General features: G+C 41.9%; 1 protein-coding gene across 5 annotated transcripts in view; it reads left to right on the forward strand.

Moving 5' to 3' along the window:
- RIPOR2 (RHO family interacting cell polarization regulator 2) overlaps positions 1-22,576 on the forward strand; it is a 612,501-nt gene that overhangs the window by 518,888 nt on the left and 71,037 nt on the right. For all 5 annotated transcript variants that reach the window (XM_078687528.1, XM_078687531.1, XM_078687533.1 and 2 more), the window contains exons 17-19: positions 9,673-9,834; positions 11,075-11,233; positions 12,781-12,986. In XM_078687528.1, the coding sequence (XP_078543654.1) occupies positions 9,673-9,834; positions 11,075-11,233; positions 12,781-12,986 (527 nt within the window). The remainder of the gene's footprint in view (positions 1-9,672; positions 9,835-11,074; positions 11,234-12,780; positions 12,987-22,576) is intronic.

Here is a 22,576-nt window from a genome sequence, read left to right on the forward strand (position 1 = left end):
AAATGTGAGGAGATGCATTGTATTGTCACATGAATGATATCATCAGTGATGTGGTCATTGATGTCAAATGAGATGTCATCAGTGATGTCATTTGAGATGTCATCAGTGATGTCATCAGTGATGTCACTGACCATGTCATGAATGATGTAATATGTGACATCATCAGCAGTGGATTGCGGGTGCGCGATACATAGTTAGTGCAACTAACTATATATGGAATTTCAATGGTTTTGTGTGAGTAAAATAAGGTTTTTTAAATGCTAATTCCTAACGATATATGGTCTATAACCTATGGTTTTTTCAGTGAATTTTCAAGGTTTTGTAAATGCTAATTCCTAACTATATATGGTCTATAACCTATGGTTTTTTCAGTGAATTTTCAAGGTTTTGTAAATGCTAATTCCTAACTATATATGGTCTATAACCTATGGTTTTTTCAGTGAATTTCAATGGTTTTTTAATAGCAAATATCATAAGCTGTCGAATGTCAAGTACGTGGTAAGTAAAAACATTTTCGTGTTTATGCACACTGATCTGCTTTGAATGCTGCCCCCCACCCCTCATTTCTATTAGGAGTACTCTCTCTTTGCAGATAGTGAAGGGTAGTTAACGCAGGCCTTTGCCCCCGTTGTAATCCGTCGTGCCTGCTTCTCTCTCCATTTGATTGAGTGTTCTCTTTGGTTCATTCTCTATTTACAAACAAGCACAGAGTCGCAATACTCTGTTTAGTCTTTGCAGATAGCGAAAAATCATGTAAAAAAACAAAAGGAATCGAGCAAAATCAGTAGGCCACTAATGGGATCTCTTTTTGACCTCGCTAAAATAGAAACATTAGGAACAACCTGTTGAAAATAGCAATGTGTATGTACATAAGCGGCGTTCATTTGTGTTCACAGTACCCCTTGTTGATTGTTTGAATCGAGCATTGAATTGTTCGAAGTTGGTTCTCTTAAGGATCTTCTCTGCCTGCAAACGAGGAAGAATAGGAATATTCTCTCTCCCTTTGCAGATAGTGAAGGGTAGGTAACGCAAGCCTTTAACACGTCGTACCTATTTCATTCCTCATTGATTGATTGATTGTCAGAACATTGACTGTTTGGGAATTAGTTCTTTTTGGAGGTATTCCCTGTTTGCAAATAAACGTAGGAAAATCTTTGCAAGTAGTGAAAGGGTACGTAATGCGGACCTTTCTCCCCCGTTGTAATCTGTCATGCCTATCTACTCCCCACTGATTGATGCACCTGTTTCACCCGGACCATTTACTAGAGATAGGTCATCTGGCCCAACAAGAAAGCACCCCTAGTGAAAAGGACATATGCGATAATAACGAAGTGATCACTGTATCCTGTTAACAGAAACTTTAGCATGAAACAACCTGGAAAGAAAAGAATAGGAAAACGAAAATCAGTAGGCCACTGATGAACTTTTTATTAAATAACAAATAAAGAAACGATAACAATACGTAATGATAAAACCTATTATTGTCCTAGAAACAAGAAACGTTAGAAGTAAGCCCGTAATAAGAAACCTGAAAACATCGCCCCTCACTGCCCCAAAACGTGTCTGTCCCACCGCCTGCCACGGCCAAATAACGGCAAACTGGGAAAAATAGAAGTCAGCAGACATCCGCCCCATTCTAGAAACTTCCAAAGGGCAACAGGTTTTCGGCTACGCCCAGCCGGAAGCAACACATATAAGGCGGGTCCTGCTGCCACGCCTCGGCCAGGAGATCATCACGTAGGGTGTAGCCGGAGGAGAGGCCGAGGCCAGCGGGACCCGGCCAGGGGGATTGACAACACTGGAGAGTTTTAGGGGGGGGGAATGTCCGTGTCCTCGACCCTCCCCTCTCTCTCCCAGTCCGGCCGCGGTGGCCCTTGAGAGTTGCAGGTTGTCCCTTCACACTCTCTCCCGGTCCGGCCACCAACGGCCGGGGGCTGGGGCCGACGGGATCCGGCTGCAGCCGATGAGCCAAGGAACCCGTTCATGGGGCCAGAGCAAAGGGCGTCCGGCCGCCATCCACCGGAGGTCCGGCCCAAAGACGGACGGGACATTTCTTCTTTCTTGAATAATTGCTGCAACAACCCTGGGGGGGGGGATGTCTTGCACATGCCTCCGACCCCCCCCCTCTCGTCCTCATCGCCTGGTCCGGCCATAACAAATCTCAAGCGAGACGCCGTGGGGTGCACTGGGAGGGAGAGACGGTGCGAACAGGCCTCTCCCGCCTCCCCAGGTGGAGGCTTCCCACCTGCACCCTCAGCGCTCCAGGCGCCCGGAAAAGGGTTCTTCCACTGTGGCGATGCTGCAACGTCTCGCCCGGCAGGGTGGAGCCCGTCCGCTCATTTGACCCCGCGATCTCCAGTAGCTACCGAACTCTCAAAATGGCGGTCGACCTGGCAAGAGCGGGCCCAGCATAAAGAAATGGCCCGGTCACTGGTTGACTCCACCACCGTAGTCCTCCACGACCTTGAAGATTCTAGAGGAGCCGCGGGAGTCCCCGACCCCCGCAGACACCCCCGATGGGGAATGACTGCCATGATCGCCCGTGGAGTGACGAAACTGTAGCCGCGGGACGTCGGCGCTCCCATGCTGGCGCCAGCCTCAGTTTGAATGACTAGAATCCTGCAGACCTCAGTTCCGGTGAAAGCACAGTGTGACCCGGTAGGAAAAATTGTTGCACCCCCTCCCCTTTTTGACTGATGGTTCAAACCACCGATCCTTTCCTTTGCCCTTTTAACGGAACTTTGGACTGCCTCCCCTCCCCGCCCCCCCGCGGCGCCCCACGCAGTTATTTGCTGGGCGGCAACTTACTAGACATCACCTTCGTGACATCCAGATTTCAGCGCGTTCTGCTGCCTTGGAACTATTCGCACAACAGACCGCTACTGACAACCCACCCCCAGGCAACATCTTCTGAATTTTCATAATTTGAAAGAACTAGTAACATGTCCTCATCAGGAATTTCCTCTTCAATCATCTCATCAGGAATTTCCTCATGAAAAGTCTGCAATTATGATTCTTGTAACTCTATGGTCTCCAAACATTCGATAAATTCGCCATCAAGACATTGATCAAAAAAATCATTCAAGTCATCTCTTCCTTGTGAAAATATTTCATTATTGGTGCTGTCAATTTCAATAAATGTAGTGGATAATTCAAAAGAAATTGCCACGGTCTCTTCGTTGTTTAAATGTTTTTACTGTTTTTGTTTTGTTGTATATATTTATAAGTTATTAAAGTTTTATATTCCTACTACTTTGTTGGAGTGCTATATATTTTTCATGTGACACATAATTGTAAAAACTTTGATGTACAAAGAGGCATCCCTGGAATCTTCCGCTTCAGGCTCGGTCCCCTCCCCAATCACAATACAGGATGGTTTTCAGATAGTATGAACACGTGTGGTGTGACGGATCTCATCGGGTGTGGGCCTTGATCTACTATAACTCCTTTGAAGAGGGGTGATTCTTTACAGCTGGGGCCATAAACTACATCTGCAGGGCTAGCTGATAGCCTAGGACCGGCCTGGACAATCGGACACAGAAGAAGAGGAGTGTCAGAGGGTGCGGTAGTGAATAGGGCGAAAGGGAGGTGTCGGGCGGGCACAGAGTGTGATTCTCAGGGAAGAGCAGCGCAGATGGGGGGAGGTTTATTGCCCATGCATAAGACAGAGAGCGGGGGTGAGCAGTGCCTGGGGAAGATGCTTGCGAGGGTGGGGAGCCATGCTACGAATCGACAGCGTGCAGAGAGTGGGTCTGGTCAAGGCATCTAAAATGGCTGCCGTGCACAACAAAAGTGTGGCATTTCAAAAAAGGCAAGATGGCGCAGACAATGTTTTTCAACACTTCCTCATTTCCTTCGAATCGAACGTTAACAGACGTTGGTGCATATTGCCAAAGTTAAGCGATATTTATCGCTAACGATGCTTAGCAACGAATTTTTTTACCGCTAAGCATCGTCAGAAATTATCGAAGATAAACCTTGCTATTATCAAGGTTTATCGCAAATGCGATAAAAAACGGCCGCAATGCATGAATATCGCTAAAAAGTCAGCGATATTCATGCATTACCGAGCTAATGCTCTTAGCCATGTTATCCACCTCCCATTGGATAACATGGCTAAGAACTGCTCAGGGCAGGTGTTAGTTTTTGGAGATATTCGCGCTTAGCGCGAATATCTCCAAAAGTTGGTAATAGGAGATAGATATCTTGCATGTTGTAATGCAAGTTATTGTGGTATATGGAACTCATACCATAATCTCTCAGGAAAGCAGAAACTGATCCTTTTGGGACCGCCTGAGAAGGCCTAGGGGGTGAGGGGTACTCTACTTTGCCCCCTTTTCACGTTCCGAACTATTTTATTTTACTCTCTTCTGTAATTACACAAAATGGCAGCGATAAGATGCATCAGAGACAGACAGTGAGAGAAAGGAGGCCGGAGATGAAGAAGAGATGTCAAATACACATTGGAGATAATATAGTGGAAGAAGGGAAGTAAATATGAGTAAACTTACCATGTAACATAAAAATGTTCCACTCTATACTATAAGTCTCATTTTATACTACAATCACTTCGCTACAACCTCATAAATTAAAAATGAATAATGTCTCAAACAATTTTTGTATTTCTAAATATAAATTTATTCTTCTGAATTTTCAAAATTTGAAAGAACTAGTAACATGTCCTCATCTGGAATCTCCTCATGAAAAGTCTGCAATGATGATTCTTGTAACTCTATGGTCTCCAAACATTCGATAAATTCGCCATCAAGAGATTGATCAAAAAAATCATTCAAGTCATCTCCTCCTTGTGAGAATATTTCATTATTGGTGCTGTCAATTTCAATAAATGGAGTGGATAATTCAAAAGAAATTGCCACGGTCTCTTCATTGTGAGCCATTTTATTTTGAAATTGCTTGCTGTAAATTGCAGAAAAAAATAATCACTTTCATTTATCGTTTTTAGTAATACATAATATAAAACTAACTTTATCAAGTATTTAGTATAACAGAAGGACTGTAAATAAATAACAGAAAACATTTTTCAAATTATCTTAAAGTGTACAACATAGTTCCCCTTACAAATTAACAACTCACCTTTTTAAAAGTAGGAGAAGTGTTAGTACTGTGTAAACCAAACACCAGAAATTGAGCACCAAAAATTCCTCACAAATGTACCTCAGACAGTAGTATCACAAAATGGCTGTGGTTTCCTCTCATTTTAGATATATACATAACCAATTAACTTTCATCACACACAAATACAAAACCAAAGTAACATTTTAATTGGTTCTAAATTTCAACACATTTTTAAATGTGTTTTCCCCATGCAATTTTCCATAGGACATTTACATACGTCTACAGCCTGAATGGCTGAACGGAATTACACCAAACTTGGCAAAATGGTACATCAAACCTAAGAGGTCAGGGAGGATCTACTATGCCCCCTTATGGTCATTTGCCCCTTCGCTTTGGCCTCCTCTTGTCTCTCGATCCTACCGAGAGACAAGATGGCGGCCGCTACGGACTGTTTGCAATGTTTACAGACGCCGGAGAACCAATCAGCTTCGCAAAGCTCCGTTACACGAAAAGTACGCGAAGCGGAGCGCTGTTACAGATATATATCTTTTTTTGAACGTTAATTTCTCAAAATCCACTGGAGCACATATATTGAGACCTAGCAAAGGCACATCGGGCTACCAGTCCCTACAATTTTGCCAAGTTTCGTGCAAATCCATTCAGCCATTCGATTATTATTATAATTTTTTTTTTTTGCCCCGCGGGGCCCTTTTAAAACCTCCACATCAAACCTAGAGGGTCAGGGAGGATCTACTATGCCCCCTTATGGTCATTTGCCCCTTCGCTTTGGCCTCCTCTTGTCTCTCGATCCTACCGAGAGACAAGATGGCGGCCGCTACGGACTGTTTGGAATGTTTACAGACGCCGGAGAACCAATCAGCTTCGCTTCACAAAGCTCCGTAACGCGAAAAGTCCGCGAACCGGAGCGCTGCCCGGTCCGCTGTTACAGATATATATCTTTATTTGAACGTTAATTTCTCAAAATCCACTGGAGCACATATATTGAGACCTAGCAAAGGCACATCGGGCTACCAGTCCCTACAATTTTGCCAAGTTTCGTGCAAATCCATTCAGCCGTTCGGGCTAAAAGTGAGGCCAACCGCCCTATGGAAAACTCAATGTTAAAAACACGTTTTGGGACCCCCCTTTTTTCTCGGCCCCCCCTTGACGAAACCCCCCCAAATTTTCAGGGGCTGCTCAGAAACAAAATGTTCCATTTTCCTGAAAATTTCAGCCAATTCCGTCCACAAACGCCAAAGTTATTAGACATAGAATTTTCAAAAATACCATAGAGAAAAAATCCTAACTATATATACCTACTGGCGACCGCCAGTAGGTAATATATATATATATATATATATATATATATATATATATACACACACACACATATACTAAAGAACAATGGTGGTTGCTGGTGCACTGCCTGATCACCAGAGGTGCCCCTAAATGGCACGACCACTCCAGCGCCTTTTCCCCAAAAACTTTGCAAGGGTGTTATACAGCTGAAATGTGTTGATGGCAGACACACAAACTTTGGCTCAAATTGCACTTCACGCTGCAAGAGAATGCCGCTTTTTACTAGATTTGTAAGGTTTTTCAGATATATTATATTTTATATATATATATATATATATATATATATATATATATATATACACACACACACATAACTTTTTGTAACCCTCAACTAACTGCTTCACTAGGGCTTTTCGGACATTTGCATTGCGCATATGTAAGTTTAGCAGAGACGGAAGGTGTATGGTTTATTATTGTGCTGCATACATTTTGCTTGTAAAGTCTAATTATATCTGCCTCCTGTAATCGGTCTATGCTTTTTAAAAATGCCTTCATGTATTTAACGAATCTGCAGAATAGGATGCCATCGTTTGTACATTTGTATCCTTTCTACATATATTTGCACTTTCAAAGTACACACACGTTTTTGCATTTTTTGCATCTCCTTTGTCGATAATATTCTTTTTGAATGAATATAATTAATTTTGTTGATTGATTTGCGAGAAGCCACTAATAAGGGCTTGAAAAATTTATTTATTTGAGTCAAGAAGATTTAGTTAGTTGAAAAAAATCCCTTGTAGGCACTTTTACCTATCATTTGTACTTAATCACATCAAAATTGCCAGAACGCAGTTTCTTATATTCATTTCTGAAAAAGTAGGAATTAGGAACTTTTTGGTTTCCCAAATATTTCTACTATTTGAGAGCACTGTATATAACAGGATTTACTGGGGGGCTTGATATACGGGCCTCAGAAGGATGGAAGTCGGAGTCAACCTTGCAGAAATACAAATGTACGATCTTCTGATTATTGTGTTTCTCAGTGGTAGGTGTTTAACTCACTGAGGCATCCTGCTGGCATATGTTGTAATGTTTCAACCTTTTAGGCCTATTTAAAAAGGTTTTTTGTAAAATGCTGTCTCACCTGAAAGTACTGTATTAACTATAGATGGACACGGCTAAGAAATAGGCAACACTTTATAATCTTTTTAGTTAATATAACTGATGTAATACATCCAGCACTTGCTTGTTCCAAGACGCAAGCTTTGGGTAGTTTTTCAGGGTATAGGGATTCCTATTGGGTATGCTTTCCCTGTATTCTGATTACTATGCAAGGATGAGATGGGGACCAGAATGTCAGATGACCGAGGCTATTCCAATTAGAAGAGGAGTCAGACAAAGGTGTATCCTATCGCCTACCCTTTTATTTATAAATGGTTATATCCCTTTTCTGTGTAATTGTAAAAATGATGCACCGTGAATGGGAGGGGAGGGGTGACAAATAATACTAGGTCTCATCATTGCAGATGATACTTTGCTCCTTTCCAAAACTGCAAGAGGGTTGTCAGTCCTTCTGGCAACGTTTGAAATGTTCTGCAAGTGGCTTAGCCTAGAGGTCAATATGGACGAAACCAAATATATGGTGTACAGCCACAAGAGAAAAGTAAAGGGCAAGGTTTGGTTTGAGGGAGAGACTCTAGACCGAGTAATTGAATTTGACTATTTGGGGGTTAGGATAAGTGAAACCCTTAGCTGGAAACCCCAGATAGAAAAGAGTGTGCTCTCCTTGAAACAAAGGGCTGGCTGTATCCTGAGGTTTGTGAATAGGGCATTTACCTTTCCCATATCCCTCCACCTCAATCGAGATATACAAGAGTCAAGCGTGTGGGGCTGTTTTATATTGGGCTAAATTGTGGGGACATTCTAAACACTCTTCTCTAGAAAAAGTTGAAAATACCTTTGTGAAATCATTGTTGAGATTTCCCGTTAGTGTCCCGACGTTACCAGTAAGACTGGACCTAAATCTTAGTTCTACTGTGGATGTTGCCTCCCTAAAACCCATTCTACATTGGAGTTGGTTATGGTTCACTCAGGAGTTGCGTCCCTATAGGGATTGTGAGATAATTTTACTAGCGGGCCAATCAGCACAATACCATGATTTTTGCATATAAAAACTTGGCTTTTTGATTTGGGGTTACTGGAATAGTCCTTCTGCTTTAACTAGGGTAGCAAAGGAAAGTTTGAAGGAAATGTATTGGAATTATGTGCTTGGAGAAAAGATCTCTACAGCCAGCATGGGTAGCTTAGTTAAATTTTAGTTGAGTTTTAAATGCCAACTCTACTATGAGCCTTCATGGACCTTTTAACTAAGTTTGCTGCACATGCACTTTATATTAAATTCCATTTGGAGATTTTGCCTTTGGCAGATTTTACCCATTCAAGGAATAAAAAAGAAAAGTTATCGAAGTCTTGCCCGATGGCATGTAGTATAATTGAGAATCTTGAACAAGTGTTGTTTTTCTGTAATGCATATTTCAAACAACGTGCTTGTTGGATCATCCCTCTTTGCCGATGGCTGGGTATTACTGATCGCCAGGCAGACCTAAGGTTGTGTAGAACCAACACGCACAATTGTATTGTTTATTCTGTTTCTGGCTACTTGTCCTCTCTATATGGCCATCAGGATGAAGGCTTTGAAGTGAGGGGGTCTCAGGGAATTCCTGATTATTTTTTTTATATAAAATATTGTCTCTTAAATTTTATTTTGTAGCTATATTATGTTATTTTAGCAATTAATACCTGTTAAATCCGGTGTTTAATGAAATATTACATGTTATACTATACCTTTTATGGTTTATGTAACAAAAAGGTTTAATGAAATTAAATGAAATGCTGACTGTGCAGTATTCGTGATTGTGCCACGCACGCTTTGCACAGTGAGTAGCAGATGACTGGTGTTGTGTAATGATATAATAACCGCTTGTTTTATACACAGGCACTCCACATCACACTTCCGTATTTTAAGAGCTGTAAATGACAGGTGTTAATAGTACCCAATTTAGGAATGATTATTTTACCAACCTCGCAAGAGTGGAAGACTGATATGGCGTTGCCAGGAAATGAACTTGTTTCTTGTGAATCACTAGATTGTCAGCAGTGAGGGAGTAACTCAGTGAGGCATGTTGTCTGGTCTGTTACTATCACAGACCAGTAGCTGTTATTTGCTTGCAAATGCAACTAGTCACACAAAACCCATCTAATGCTGTTCTGGTTCCTGTTTATTTTCATTGTCCCCAGCTATCCCTGATTTTCACAGAATGCCTACCCTGCTGTCCTTCTGGGTGAAATGTGTAAGCCCTGCCAGCCTGTTTCACACCTCTGCTGAAAAGATGATGAAACAACTGGATGTCGGTTTTTCAAGAGCTGTAAACGAGGAGTGCCCAGGACTTGCAGAGACAGGTACAGAAAAACAGCTATTAATCTATTGCATAGAAAGATAAGCAGTCCTTCACGTATTTATTTATTTATGGAGCTTTATATAGCGTCGAGCAGGCAACTGTGAGACGTCAACATGCGGTACCCAATGGTGGTAACATATTCTACGCAGTCAGTACTGGTTAGATGCAGTTACCAGCTGCGGTGATAAAACACACACTGGTAACTAGAGTGGATGGTTTGAGTGATAAGGAAGGGCATTTTGGCTGATCCTGCTCAATACCAGTATACCATGGTTACATGTGGATTTCCAGCCCTTTTCTAAAGCAGTGACTGGAAAGGTTCAAGTACGCCATGGACAACCGGCATTGGCAAAGCCATTAAGTCTTGGTTTTGAAAGATGTTAACTGACCTTTTGGCTTTGTGCATGCATGTTGCCCATGCTGTACAGCGTCAACAAAAGGAAAAAACAATATTTGATGGACATCATGGGCAAAAAAAGCACCAGATCTGGCCCTGGCATCATGACATGCTCATTAGTTGTCATATATGTAGATGAGCTAGAGGTGTGGGAGATTAACATAGAGTGCACGGCGGTAAGGGAAGCAGCACACAGGGTAGAAGGCGGGAGTGCAAGAAAGCATATGCTCTGCATGGAGTGTTGAAAGTAAGCAGTAGAAAAATACAAGTCATCCAGTCAAAAGGATTTGTAAAGAAGCCATGCTGTGCTCCAGCTAAGGAACAAACATAAGAGAATGAAGGAGAGTCATCAAATAAGAAGCATGCACATGAGAATGACAAGAGAACCAACCAATGATGAGCAGTGTACCAAAGCAAAGGTGATTGGAAGTATTGGTCTTTTACACAATAGGTCTTTCGGAAACTGTTAGTCAAAGCTTTCTGTAGGCGAGACATAACACTGCATTTTGCCTGCAGTTAAGCGTTGCCTCTCTCCCCCAGGCAGAGCGACATATTTGGGGTTTCCAGCTGCATTATGGCACTCTTAGATACCGTTACCTGGTGGAACCTTAAGGCAGCTACCAGCCTCATTATTCCTTGTGGAATGAAGGGGCTTAGCGGGGTATAGAAATTGCATCATAGGACTTTCATGAGAGAGTAATATGTTTTACAGGGAAACTAAGTCTAATGGGCAAATGCAAAGATTATACCCAACACTGCACAGGCCAAGAATTCATCATGTAGCTTTGCTGTGGTAATGCATAGTTGCTCCAAAGTTAATATGTACTTTCTACCTTGTGTTTAGCCTTCCGAACCCTCTTGATCTCTGTTCTTGATCGTTTGGAGCTGCCCTTGTTCTCCAGTCTTACCTCAGAGATCGTCACGGTGTTTCAGTATCACAGTTACTTCGCCAGTCACAATGTTAGTGACCTACATGCCCATTTGATCCAGCTTGCAAAAGAAGGTATGTTACTATGCTCTTTCAGTGACATCCAATCAGTGAGTGCAATGCAAGCTCGCTGACAGTAATCTTTAAAACAAATTGACATCACATGAAATAAAACCCTTGAGTAATCTTCCACTTGAGAATGTTTTGAGGAAGAAAAACATTGTTGGTAAATTTGAAAGAACAATTTTAAAAAGTTTTCTTTGAAGCACGGGGTGCAGCATGATTACGAGTGGGCCTAACGGTTGGGTAGTGTCGAGTGGATATTGAGGTATTCTCCAACTGCAATCGGACCTTTAAAATCAATTTCTGGATCCCAGGCCTGGTTGGCAGAAGCATGGTCATTTTACAGATGACTCCCAATTAGTGAGGCAAGAGGTTTGCACCCCATCTCAGCCCATGAAGAACTGCTCAATGTCCGTGCTGTATCAACACCTGTTGCCCCTCTGAATCAATCTTCCAGAGACCATAACAAGTGCAAGATTTAAATGCTTCTTCGACACATTGTGCCTGATAGTGTACCTCATGTGTACCAGAGAAATTATCTTGCTTAATGTTACCCACTCTGTCACTGAGATCATGCAGCCTTTGCCATATCTTTTGCTCCTATGTATAAATACAAAAGGAGCATCCATTGATTGGTGTCACAGTACTTTTTAAAACCCCAGCTGACATCATTAAACAGAGTAACCTTTTAGACGGTCTACAGTTGGTGATTATTAGCAATGCAGTGCTAGGTAAAGAGAATGGGTTTTTTTCTACACTGGATGGCCCTTTTAAATAAATGTAATCATTCTCCTCCACAAGCTAAGCAAAAAATAACTGTTACCAGACTACAAATAGGCAACCACACTCTGACGACGGCGTGGTCCGTCCTCAGTTCATTCCAGTCTGGCCGAAGGATAATCATCAATTTATATAAGACAACAAGAAAGGAGAAGGAAACCGTTTTGCGATTAATCCATTGTTCTATACTATCCTCATGATGTATACATTTTCTGGCCAAAACATTGTTCACGATCAGACTTGCCTTCTTTAGGTCCACAACATTATTGTGTATTCAATTACTTGTAAACCCTTGTTCAAGTTCAGAAAGTCCAACAGAGTGTTCAGGGTAGTCTTCTTTAATTGTATATATCACCCCTTCATATTGATTGAAAATAACAGGCTGGGCGCCTTCTCCACGAAACTTCCCTTGCACATGCGAACTATCCCTTAAGAATTGATCTGTGGTCGTGGAACATGTTTTGGCCATAAAATCCATATTTTACAATGGATTAACTGCAAAATGGTACCCTTCCTGTTAACAAATAGTTGTTGTATGTTTTGGTTTGAACAATAGGGTTTACATATGGATATATACGTTCATGCAAAGCCTCAAAATACATTTAAAAATCCTTTTCAGCCAGGTCATCTGCAAGGGTGGTAAAAGGGCACTGGGGAGCAGAGAGCAAAGTTGGGTTGAATTAACAGGAGAGCCGAACTTTGATGTTCTTTATTATTTTTGTGATCTTTCAGAACCTTGATGTTCTTTATTGTTTTTGTGACCTTTTTGGCATCTCCAGCGTTCATGGTTCAGATTCTCCAGTCATCAAGAGATGAAGCTCATCTTCGGAATATTTCCGAGCTATCTGCCACATGCCGCCTGCCTCCCCGGCAGGAGATCCTAAGAGCCTTGGCTTTACTGCTGGACGACAGTAATAGTGGCGTCAACCAGGCCCTGACTCTACTCACTTCTGCCGCAGCAGAAAACAGCCAATTCCGGGAAAAGGTAAGCAGAATGCTGCAAAAGGTAGAATGTCTCATGTTAAAGAAAAAAAAGGAGGGTACATATGTTTTTCAAAATAGGTATTAAGCTCAAAGTTTGAGATACCATAGTAGAAAAGACTTAAGTTTGAAACTTTTAATTAAAAAAAACCACACAAAATAAATGTAACCCATTTAATTAAACAAAAAAATGAAATTCTAAATGCAACTAGTACCCCATTATTGCAAAGAGTCGTGCTTGCCCTAATTGGTTAGGGCTGAAATGTTATGTGTAATTAGAATCTAACTAGGCTCTTTATAGTATAGCCAGAAAAAAATTATAATGGTGATTTGGTGGATGTTTACTTGACTAGTGAATATTATAAGAATACGACTTGCACTTAGTGCTTGAAACAGGTAGCTTTAGTTTACTGATATTTGTATTCACACATAAATCCCCATTTACAATTGATAGTCTCACTGCAACCATGAAAATCAAAGCAATGCCCCGGTGATTTTCACTATTTATTCGGGTGAAATCTGACAATTTTCTTTCATTCACTTCTCCCTCATCTCTCCTTTCTTCTCCCCTCTTTCCTCTTTCTATTTGTGCTTTTCTCTGCCTAGACAGTAACCCCCCACTCTGTGGAGTAAGAGAATTTAGTGGAGACACAGGAGAGGAGAATAATGGAATGGTAAAGGGATACCTGTTTAGCAAGAGTGGTAAAGTAGAGGTAAAAGGGATTTAGATATAGAAATAAGATGGAGAAATAGCTGAGGTATGGAGATATGCAAAATAAAGTGTGGGAGGCGAGATAGCCAGGTAGAAAGATGGGTATGGTTTTCAGTGGCGGCAAGTTGGGAACAGTGGCGAGGGGGGTGGGGGATTTAGAACAAAAAAGACTTACCTTGTCCCCGGCCGCTGACAGAACAGAAAGTACCCAGGCTCCCAGACCCCCCTAGCCAATAACGACGCTGCTTTATAGCATTAGGGGCTTATGGAGAATTTTACATCAGCAGGTAGCCCCTGGCGATAAATAGCTTCGATCTCCTGCATGTACTTTCATAATCTGGGCAATACGATTTTATCTCATATAGTTTAAATTTAGTGGCCTGGTGGAAAGGAAATGTGGTCTAGTTGGTGATCATCTAATTTTAGAAATTCTGAAGTTCTTATCTGCATTCATTTTCTTCCTGGGTCCTAATATCAGATTCAGCAGTTGACTGAAATCTCGTGAAACTGAGCTAGTCGCATAATCACCTTGTGTCTAACAAACTGCAAATATGTGTAATGTTCTATAATGCAAATGTGTAAACTTGTGAACTGTAATGTGATAGTGTAATTCAAATATGTCATTCCTCCCTTAATGTACACAACCTTACATCGCCTCCAAACCCACCTACCCCATTAATATACAGTGTATTTTGCATCTCGCCCAGTGGAAAGGTTGCTATTATGCATATACCACAGTACATATTAACACACTAAAGCACTCATTGCAGAAAGAGAAACATGCTTTTAAGAAGTGGGAGAGTGGCCAGAGGTTTAACACACTTTGGCAGAAGGCAAATATGTCTCCAACATAAGACAAGTTTAGAGTGGCACAAATTAACATTCTCTAGCACAAACTTATTATATCATTAAGTGACCAGTAGAGTGAAACTTGCCCGCTTCCTGTTAGTACACAGTGTCAGTTAATGTATTTGGAAATATTACTAGAGACTGCAGGCTTGACTCGCACTGAGGTTTGGGGTCCCAAACGTTTTTTTAAATCAAATATAAACTTTAAGTACCTAACCTGATGAACATAGCCTAGATTATGTGCCCGTTGTTCTAGAGCCAACAGATCGGGTTGCCTTCCTATAGGCAACGTTCCCATATTGTAACGATTACATTTGAGCCATTTGTATGATGTGCATCTGTGGACTGCCTATAGTGTTAAAACTAGTGCATAATGATCATTGGAGTCGCAGCAGCATAGTGACATGCTGACATTAGAAAGAATGGAATCAGTGACCTTGATGTAGATATTAAATAATAGAAAAGGCCGCATCACTGATGATCTCCACATTAAAATTGTTTAAAATCTGATCTGTGTAGTTTGAAATTATCTGTTTGCACACAATCAATCAGAAATACACAAATTCCAGGATTCCGACTCGTAGTGATGGGCAGAATAGGCATTTTTGAAGGAGTCCTTTTCTCAACTACATGAACACTGCAGATACTTTTAAAATAATAAAATGAAAGCTTTGCAGATAAAGTGATGTTTCCAGGATTATTAAAACCAGTGACTTTGTTTAGGCCGAAATGTGCATTGAGGAAGCCAGAGAGAAAAGTGTACAACTAATTAACATATATCAAAACGTGCAGTTGCATGTTTAGAACTTCCCTTGTTTGGGCCTGTTAAGACTAGGAAAGTGTCATGAGCCAGAACCTCTGCACCTGAACATCATGTGCCTTGCATGCCCAACACAACACCAAAGTAGATCACCCCAATAAACCCAGAATGTCCTACACTTCTCATTTTAACATGGATACCCCATCCACGTACATTTATCTCCACACCAACCACATATTCTCCCATACCAACCACATATTCTCCCATACCACTCCTCCCTCCCAACACTCTTTCATGTTCACAGATGCCACCTACACACGCAAGCAAAGCCACACATGCAAAATGTGTAATCTAAGCACACATCCCAAACCTGGCTTCCATCAGTTAGTTAGATGCATAATCATGCCCCTATATTCAAGGATTTAAAAAGGGTTCAACAAACATTCAGCTCTAGGAAGAGGCCTACTTCCACTGGCTTAGAATGCAGTCTCTTTAGCATAGTTGAGCTGCTAATATGATTCAAGACTTGGAAGTATCCGGATGTCTTGGAACATCTCTGTCCCCCCTCCCCCTTCCAAAGGAAAAATTATCTGAGTGGGTAGAAAATTGAGCTGCAGTGCTTTACCAAAACCCTAAGGCCATAAATCAGTCTAACGCTTACTCCTGGTACATATAGAGCCAGCTGGGTGGGGTGACATTACCTAAGCATATAACTTTAGGAAATCCTCATATACACCAAAATATATCAAGCACTGTAGAACACCACCAAGTTAGTGTCTTGGAGCATCAAGGATGGACATATAAATCCATATTTTCTTCCACTACAGCGAGGTGCTCTCAGATTCTTAAATATTGGTAATTATTAAAAATATAATAGATTTTGGAAAGTAATCAGAGTTCACCTGAAAGCACACTGAAGGACTTTCTGTGAAGTCTTTTCTCTTTTTTTGACCTCTGCATTAGGAGTACTCGTAGCGAACAAGGTTACTAAGATCCACGAGTACCCTGTTGATATCCAGTTTCTACCTAAAAATTGTCTCAGAAAATTAGTCACCTGACTTAAGGACTGTCTTGCCACAATGCCTTCCTGGAACTCAAAAATGGATCTGATGATCAAACCCCTGATCATGGATTTTTGCTGATCACTAGCAACAAACAGCAGGAATGTCTGTATGCATGGTTACCAGTGATGAACCTCAAGGGCTTCCCCCTAGTGACTTTTCAACAACACCAAACCATAAAGATTTCCACATCGACACCACCCCTGGTTTCAGAACATAGATTATATACAGCAAAGTAAAGGTATTTCTCTCAGAAAAAGACAGGCACCACCCTTCTAGCCTGCACTTATCCGAGAAACGCAGCATTGCTGGACAAGTAATGCAGAGAGAAAATGAGATGATGGCAGATCTTGTCCTACTATGCTCCAAGAATCTGATAACCCTCCCTCACCAGATCCAGCAAGTATTCTGACTTTTTCACTTAAGGTGGGATCTGAAGGCCCTCCTCTTCAGGCAAACAGTTTCCACGTGTAACGCTTCCACATGATAGATCCCAGGTAAATTGATGCCTTGTTCCAATTCCAAACCTGTTACTTGCCCTTCCCTCATCTTCTTTGCACTTCTAATAACCTTGCCCATGTTTCTTTGTAGCTATACTCATGCTATGTGTATCCCCATATAAATATGCATTTTAAATAACATTATCTGGGTTAGGAGCTCATCTATGTTCAATAAATTCCCACCGTCACAGACAGGACTTACCGCATTATTTTTTTTATTTGCAAAAGCAGGGTGTTAACATTGCTTCTTTCTAGTGTAATTTATAGGTACTTGTTAGAAATGGGGGCTATTTGGCAGTGGCGTTCACCCTGTCCAACTAGGGACCCTTTCTTCAAGTCCGGATAAGGGAGTTACACAATCTAGAAAACCCCTTCTCCCCCCATTGGTAGCTTGGCACGAGCAGACAGACTTTTCCCAAAGGCAATATGTAACGTATTTGTACCCAAACACACAGTAACAATGAAAACACTACAGATGAGCACCATACCAGTTTAGATTTTTTTTTATCTCAACCAAACAAAACCAAAACGCCAAAAATACACAATTTAAAATATGACTTTTAAAAGGTTTCAAGCACTTCCGTCCATAGAAATCTATGGATTCAGGATTTCTTTACAAGGACCTCAAATGTGTAAAAATCCACAAGACAAAACAGGTGCAGAGTTGAGAAGCATCAGTAAACACAGCAATGCTTCATTTGCTGAGCACTTGGGGAGGTGATGCATCAGCCCTACTGCCACGCAGGAGAATGTTGCATCAATTCCAGAATGTATGGACAAGAGATGCGTCGAAATCCAGGCGGTTCAAGTCTGCGGGTGCTGCGTCAGAAAACTTGCCGCACAGGTGCGATGTGGGAAATCTGGATGAGCTGGAGGTCGATGTGGAGACAGCAAAACGGGTGATGTGTTGATTTCTTCAGCCGGGGTCCCATGATCCATTGATTCTTGCAGCCGCACAGCAGGTTCTGCGTCTGAGCCGGTACAGTGGTCTCAAACTTCGGTGCACAGGACTCAGAGTGCGGTGGATTTTTTAACTGCTCTCAGGTGCTGGGTTGATTCATCGGCTGCACGGCAGTGGTGAGTGGACATTCTTCCCTCACGGCGGTGCTCGTCGGAAAAGCAGGCGCTGGAAGGGCGATGCATCGCTTTTCAGACTTCTTTAGTTCTTTGCAGCAGGAACAACCACTAAGGCCCCGAACTTGAGTTGGCAGCGCAAGACAGGTCAGAACTCCCAGCAGTTGAGTTCAAAGATACTGCAAGTGAAGTCTTTGTGTCCCTGAGACTTCAGAACAAGAGGCAAGCTCTGCATCATCAAGCCCTTGGAGATCTTCTTTAAGCAGGATACCTCAGCAGGGCAAAGGTTTCAGTCCTTTTCTCTGCCCACAGACAGAAGCAGCAACTGCAAGCCACCCAAACAAAGCAACACACAGCAAAGGGGAAGTACTCCTCCTGGCAGCTCTTCAGATCTTCTTCTTGGCAGTATCCTCCTAATTCAAGAAATGAACCTCATTTTCTCTTTGTAGTCTTTGTTTTCAGGGTCTCTGAGCTCAAAAACCAGTTCTGTTCTCCCTGGTCCAGCTTCACTACAGGAGGTGGAGATTGTGCTAGTGCAAACTCCTCCCACCACTCTAAATGCAGAAAGGTCTATTCAGCCTGGCTATGAGTCACCCAGGAAATGCAAGACACACCTCAACCCTCCTTGTGACTGTCTAGAGTGAATGCAACTCCAAAACGGCGAATACACAAAAAGGCAGAGGGAAATAGGATGGTTAAACAAGAAAATGGCATTTTCAAACATACAATTTAAAAGCCACCTTTATTAAAAGGTGTGTCATTAATTCCTGAGTTCATAGAGCCTAAACTCAAAATCTCTAGCTCTTCCCAAATAAACGTTATACTTGTAGAATGTTATAAGGCAGCTTCAATGTTAGGCTATGGGGGAGCTAGTCCGTGCAATAGTGAAAAATTAAATGCACAGTCTTTCATTATCAGGACATTTAGCACACACCAGTACATGTCCTACCTTTAACATTCACTGCACCCTACCCACTAGGGTATCTTGGGCTTACCCTAGAGGTGACTTACAGGTAAAAAATGAGAAGGTCAGGGCCTGGCAAGTGGCAAAAGCAAGAACAAAACCTCTCACTAGTATTCAATAAGATCTAGGTAATATATCCTACATAGATTCAAATAATACCATTGTCCCAAAACAGAAGTTATTGAAAGAACATATTTTTCTTTTTTATTCAAATAGTTTTTTGATAAGCAAGAACATAAAAATAGCAATATATCTTAATCATGGTACCAATTGTGTATGTACATTCTATACACATATATTTATAATATATACAATACCCCCAAAAAGGAAAATAAAACATATAGGCCCAATCACAACAACCACACAGTTCATCCAAACACACTGTCCTACCAATCTCCCAGACTCTCAACATATAAATCAAATAACAAGAAGAGCATTAAAACACAAAAAGAGACTCAAAGCATTATACAAACATATAAAATATATACAACACAACACCACAAAAGTGAAGCAAGTGACATTATAGTTAAAAAGTGTGTGCAGACACTGCAGTGGCAGGTCTGAAACTTGTGTGGGTGACACAACCAGTGCTTCAGGCCCACTAGTAGCAAACACAACAAGATGATGGGCAGAGTGCTGAAACAGTTCAACCACTCACAGATCTGGGTGTAATCCATCGTTATTTTGCTCACTATACCACCCCAGTTTGAACCTAGCCATATGCAAATCAGTCTTGGCCCTGCTCCTCATGGGAACAGTCCAGCACTAGTAGCATTTGATTACAGGCCCTGGGCACACACAGAGCACTTTACCAGGGACTTACTAATAAATCAAGTAGGCTAATCATGGATAACGAATCATAATCACAATTTGCACACAGAGCATGTGCACGTCATCACGGCTCATCAGTGGTAAAGTGCCCAGAGTCCTCTAGACAACTAAAGCAGGGTCAGAAAAATAGGAAGCTAAAGGTTTGAGGACAAACCTGCAAAAAGAACCAGGTCTAAGAGTACCCTAGAGTGCATTTTAATTATTAGTATGGTATGTTCCCTTTTCTAAAGCTCTTGGATCTACAAATATTTTGCTTACATGCTTTGATAAATTGAACCAGATTATATTATGCAGCTAAAATGTTGTTGTTTTTGTTATACACTATTTTCTTCTGCAACTAATATCCCATACCACTCAGTTTTAGCTTATCATTTGTTAAAAAATAGATACCCCTGAAAAACTGTGGTGAAGACAATCATCTGGAATCAGGTGATAATGTTTGACAAGTAAAAACATAGCACCAACGTGTAAAGTCAAGAACTAAAAGAAGGGAAGGAAAGAATCAGTTACCTCCAAGAGAGGCAAATATATATTTAAATAAAGGTATGGTTGAAGTTTGTGCTGCTGTAGATCAAATGCTTTGCACACTCCTTCCATCTGTTGTTGGGCGTGGAAGTTAATAGTTATTTTTTTTCAAAGTAAAGGTTTTCTTCAGATGGTATGTCTAACTGCAAATTCCTCACATTAGAATATTCCTAGTTGCCAGACTGGATCCAGAGAATTTTTCAGCAATGCTCTAGGTTGCCAACAAGTGGCACTGTGTGACTTTGCAGTGACTCCACAGCAAACCGAAAATAATAGAGCAGAACCGAAAATAAGTGCCACTTCTGCACGCTGACATCAGTTCGTTTCTTTTCATACTCTTCAATGAGGATACAGAACTCTGCTCCTTACTTTTCCAGTTTTCTGATGGCTTTAAAATTGCAACATGGTGTGCTAGGGAATGATGTCCCCACCAAAAACGTCAAGATTCAAACAATGCAAGGCTGTAAAAGGCAGAGTTCCGGTCATGGACTCCACAAAGTGTTTGTGGTGTTTGGGTTCTAGGCATGTCTCTTAACATTCGGGTACCAGGACATGAAACTGTCAACGAGTGCAAGAAAGGGTTGTGGTGAATGAATAGGTCCCACTCCCACTCTAGATTGTAGCCCCACTCTCTATGCCACTCCTGTGATAAATAGACAAAAGAATGCCAAATGGGATTTGACCCCCATCTGGCCATTTGAAAGCTAGTGAGAAGGCATGAAGGTGTCAAGATGCAGATTGAAGCATTCGAATCTCTCTTACATCTGAGGCAATCTGTCAGGCTGGCAGCAGCACAAGTATTTAAAAAACACCACTAACCTTTCTCTGGACTCCAGCAGAGACAATGGATGATGAATAATTCCCCTACTTCCCCCGAAAGCAACCCCCAACAGAGGAAATGGAATCCTGCTGTGTGGAATCGAGCCCAGGAGAAAAGGGAAAGGGGATAAAATAATAAACTTGCTTCTACTGCTCTGGTCTCATCAAAGCCTTTAATCTGGAGGATGTTCTGGCCCTTGAGTGAAAACAGCCCTGCAGGACAGGATGAGAAAACACAACAGCTGTAATAGAAAGGTGTCCTAATACATAACCCCAATAGTAGATATTATATCGTCACTCACCAGATGCTCAGAATCTAGCGAGAATGGAATTAGTCAACCCAACTACTATGCTTATAGGTGAGATACACATGACATCCAGAACAGAGAATAAGAATAATAAAGTCAGCAGAACATTTGCTTCCTGAACTGTTAAACCAGTCTCTCTATATCTGAAAATGCGATAATACAGCGTCTGCAAATAGTCAGAAATATAGAAAGCAATATATACAAAAGAACTAGCCCCACCAGCCGGTAATACTACCATGAGGCGAGACCGCCCACTTCCTTATAGTTTTACTGGCAGTGAGGAATTTGCTGGAGCTCACTCGAGAAAAACTCCTAAATAATCTCTCGGGGGCCTCTGGAGCACATAACTAGAATCAATACAATGCGGAGGAAATATTTTGGCAAAGTCACGGTGAAAATAAATAAACGCTAAGTGCCGAAGGAAAAATAAATGCGAGCGCGATGTCAATCTCGCGTAGGCGGCACAAGTGATTTGTCTGGCTCCAAGGAAAGGCGGGGAGACACAGGCAAGAAGCGTCCGCTTCAACCCGCGTATTACCTGCACCCAAAATCCAAACAACGAAGGCGAGTCCGGAGGCGGTTCTTAACCACTTGCATGCTAATGACAAGGTGAACTCGTCATGAGGCACACTGAATCTGTGCTCATGACAAGGTCAACTCGTCATGTATAATGGGAAACATAAATCTGCAGCACGGGAGGGGAAAACCCCTTAGCAGCCAAGTGGTTAAGACGCGAAGAGAACTGGTCCTCAGGGAATTGCTGGAAAGCTGCACGTTCTTCACGCTGGGGTCCGGCGGGGATTACCATCCGCCATTACGGCTTCTCCAGGAAGGATTGTCAAGCGCCGGTCGAAGGCGTAGGAGGTGCTTATGTATGGCCCGCCCTCTGTTTACACGAACTGGCCCCATTGCCTGCTGGGATTTGTAGTATCGTCTACAAAGCATGGACTGATTGTTCTCCAGGTGGGTAATCGCTACACAATCCAGCAGTTGGTCCTGGTGAATTTCTCAGGTTGTTGTCAACCCCACCGCAGGCCATGCTGGATATTTTTGATGTGCTTCCAGCTTCCTCAGGTGCATCTTAGTGCCTTATGAGCTGCAGAAGTCTTGGGCAGACTTCCACTGGTTGATCTGCCCTTCCTGCTCCTGCAGGGCTTGTTACAGGGCCCACAAAAATTCTAGCACAGACGT

This window comes from Lissotriton helveticus, chromosome 4_1, assembly GCF_964261635.1.
Source record: "Lissotriton helveticus chromosome 4_1, aLisHel1.1, whole genome shotgun sequence".
Lineage (NCBI taxonomy): Eukaryota > Metazoa > Chordata > Amphibia > Caudata > Salamandridae > Lissotriton > Lissotriton helveticus.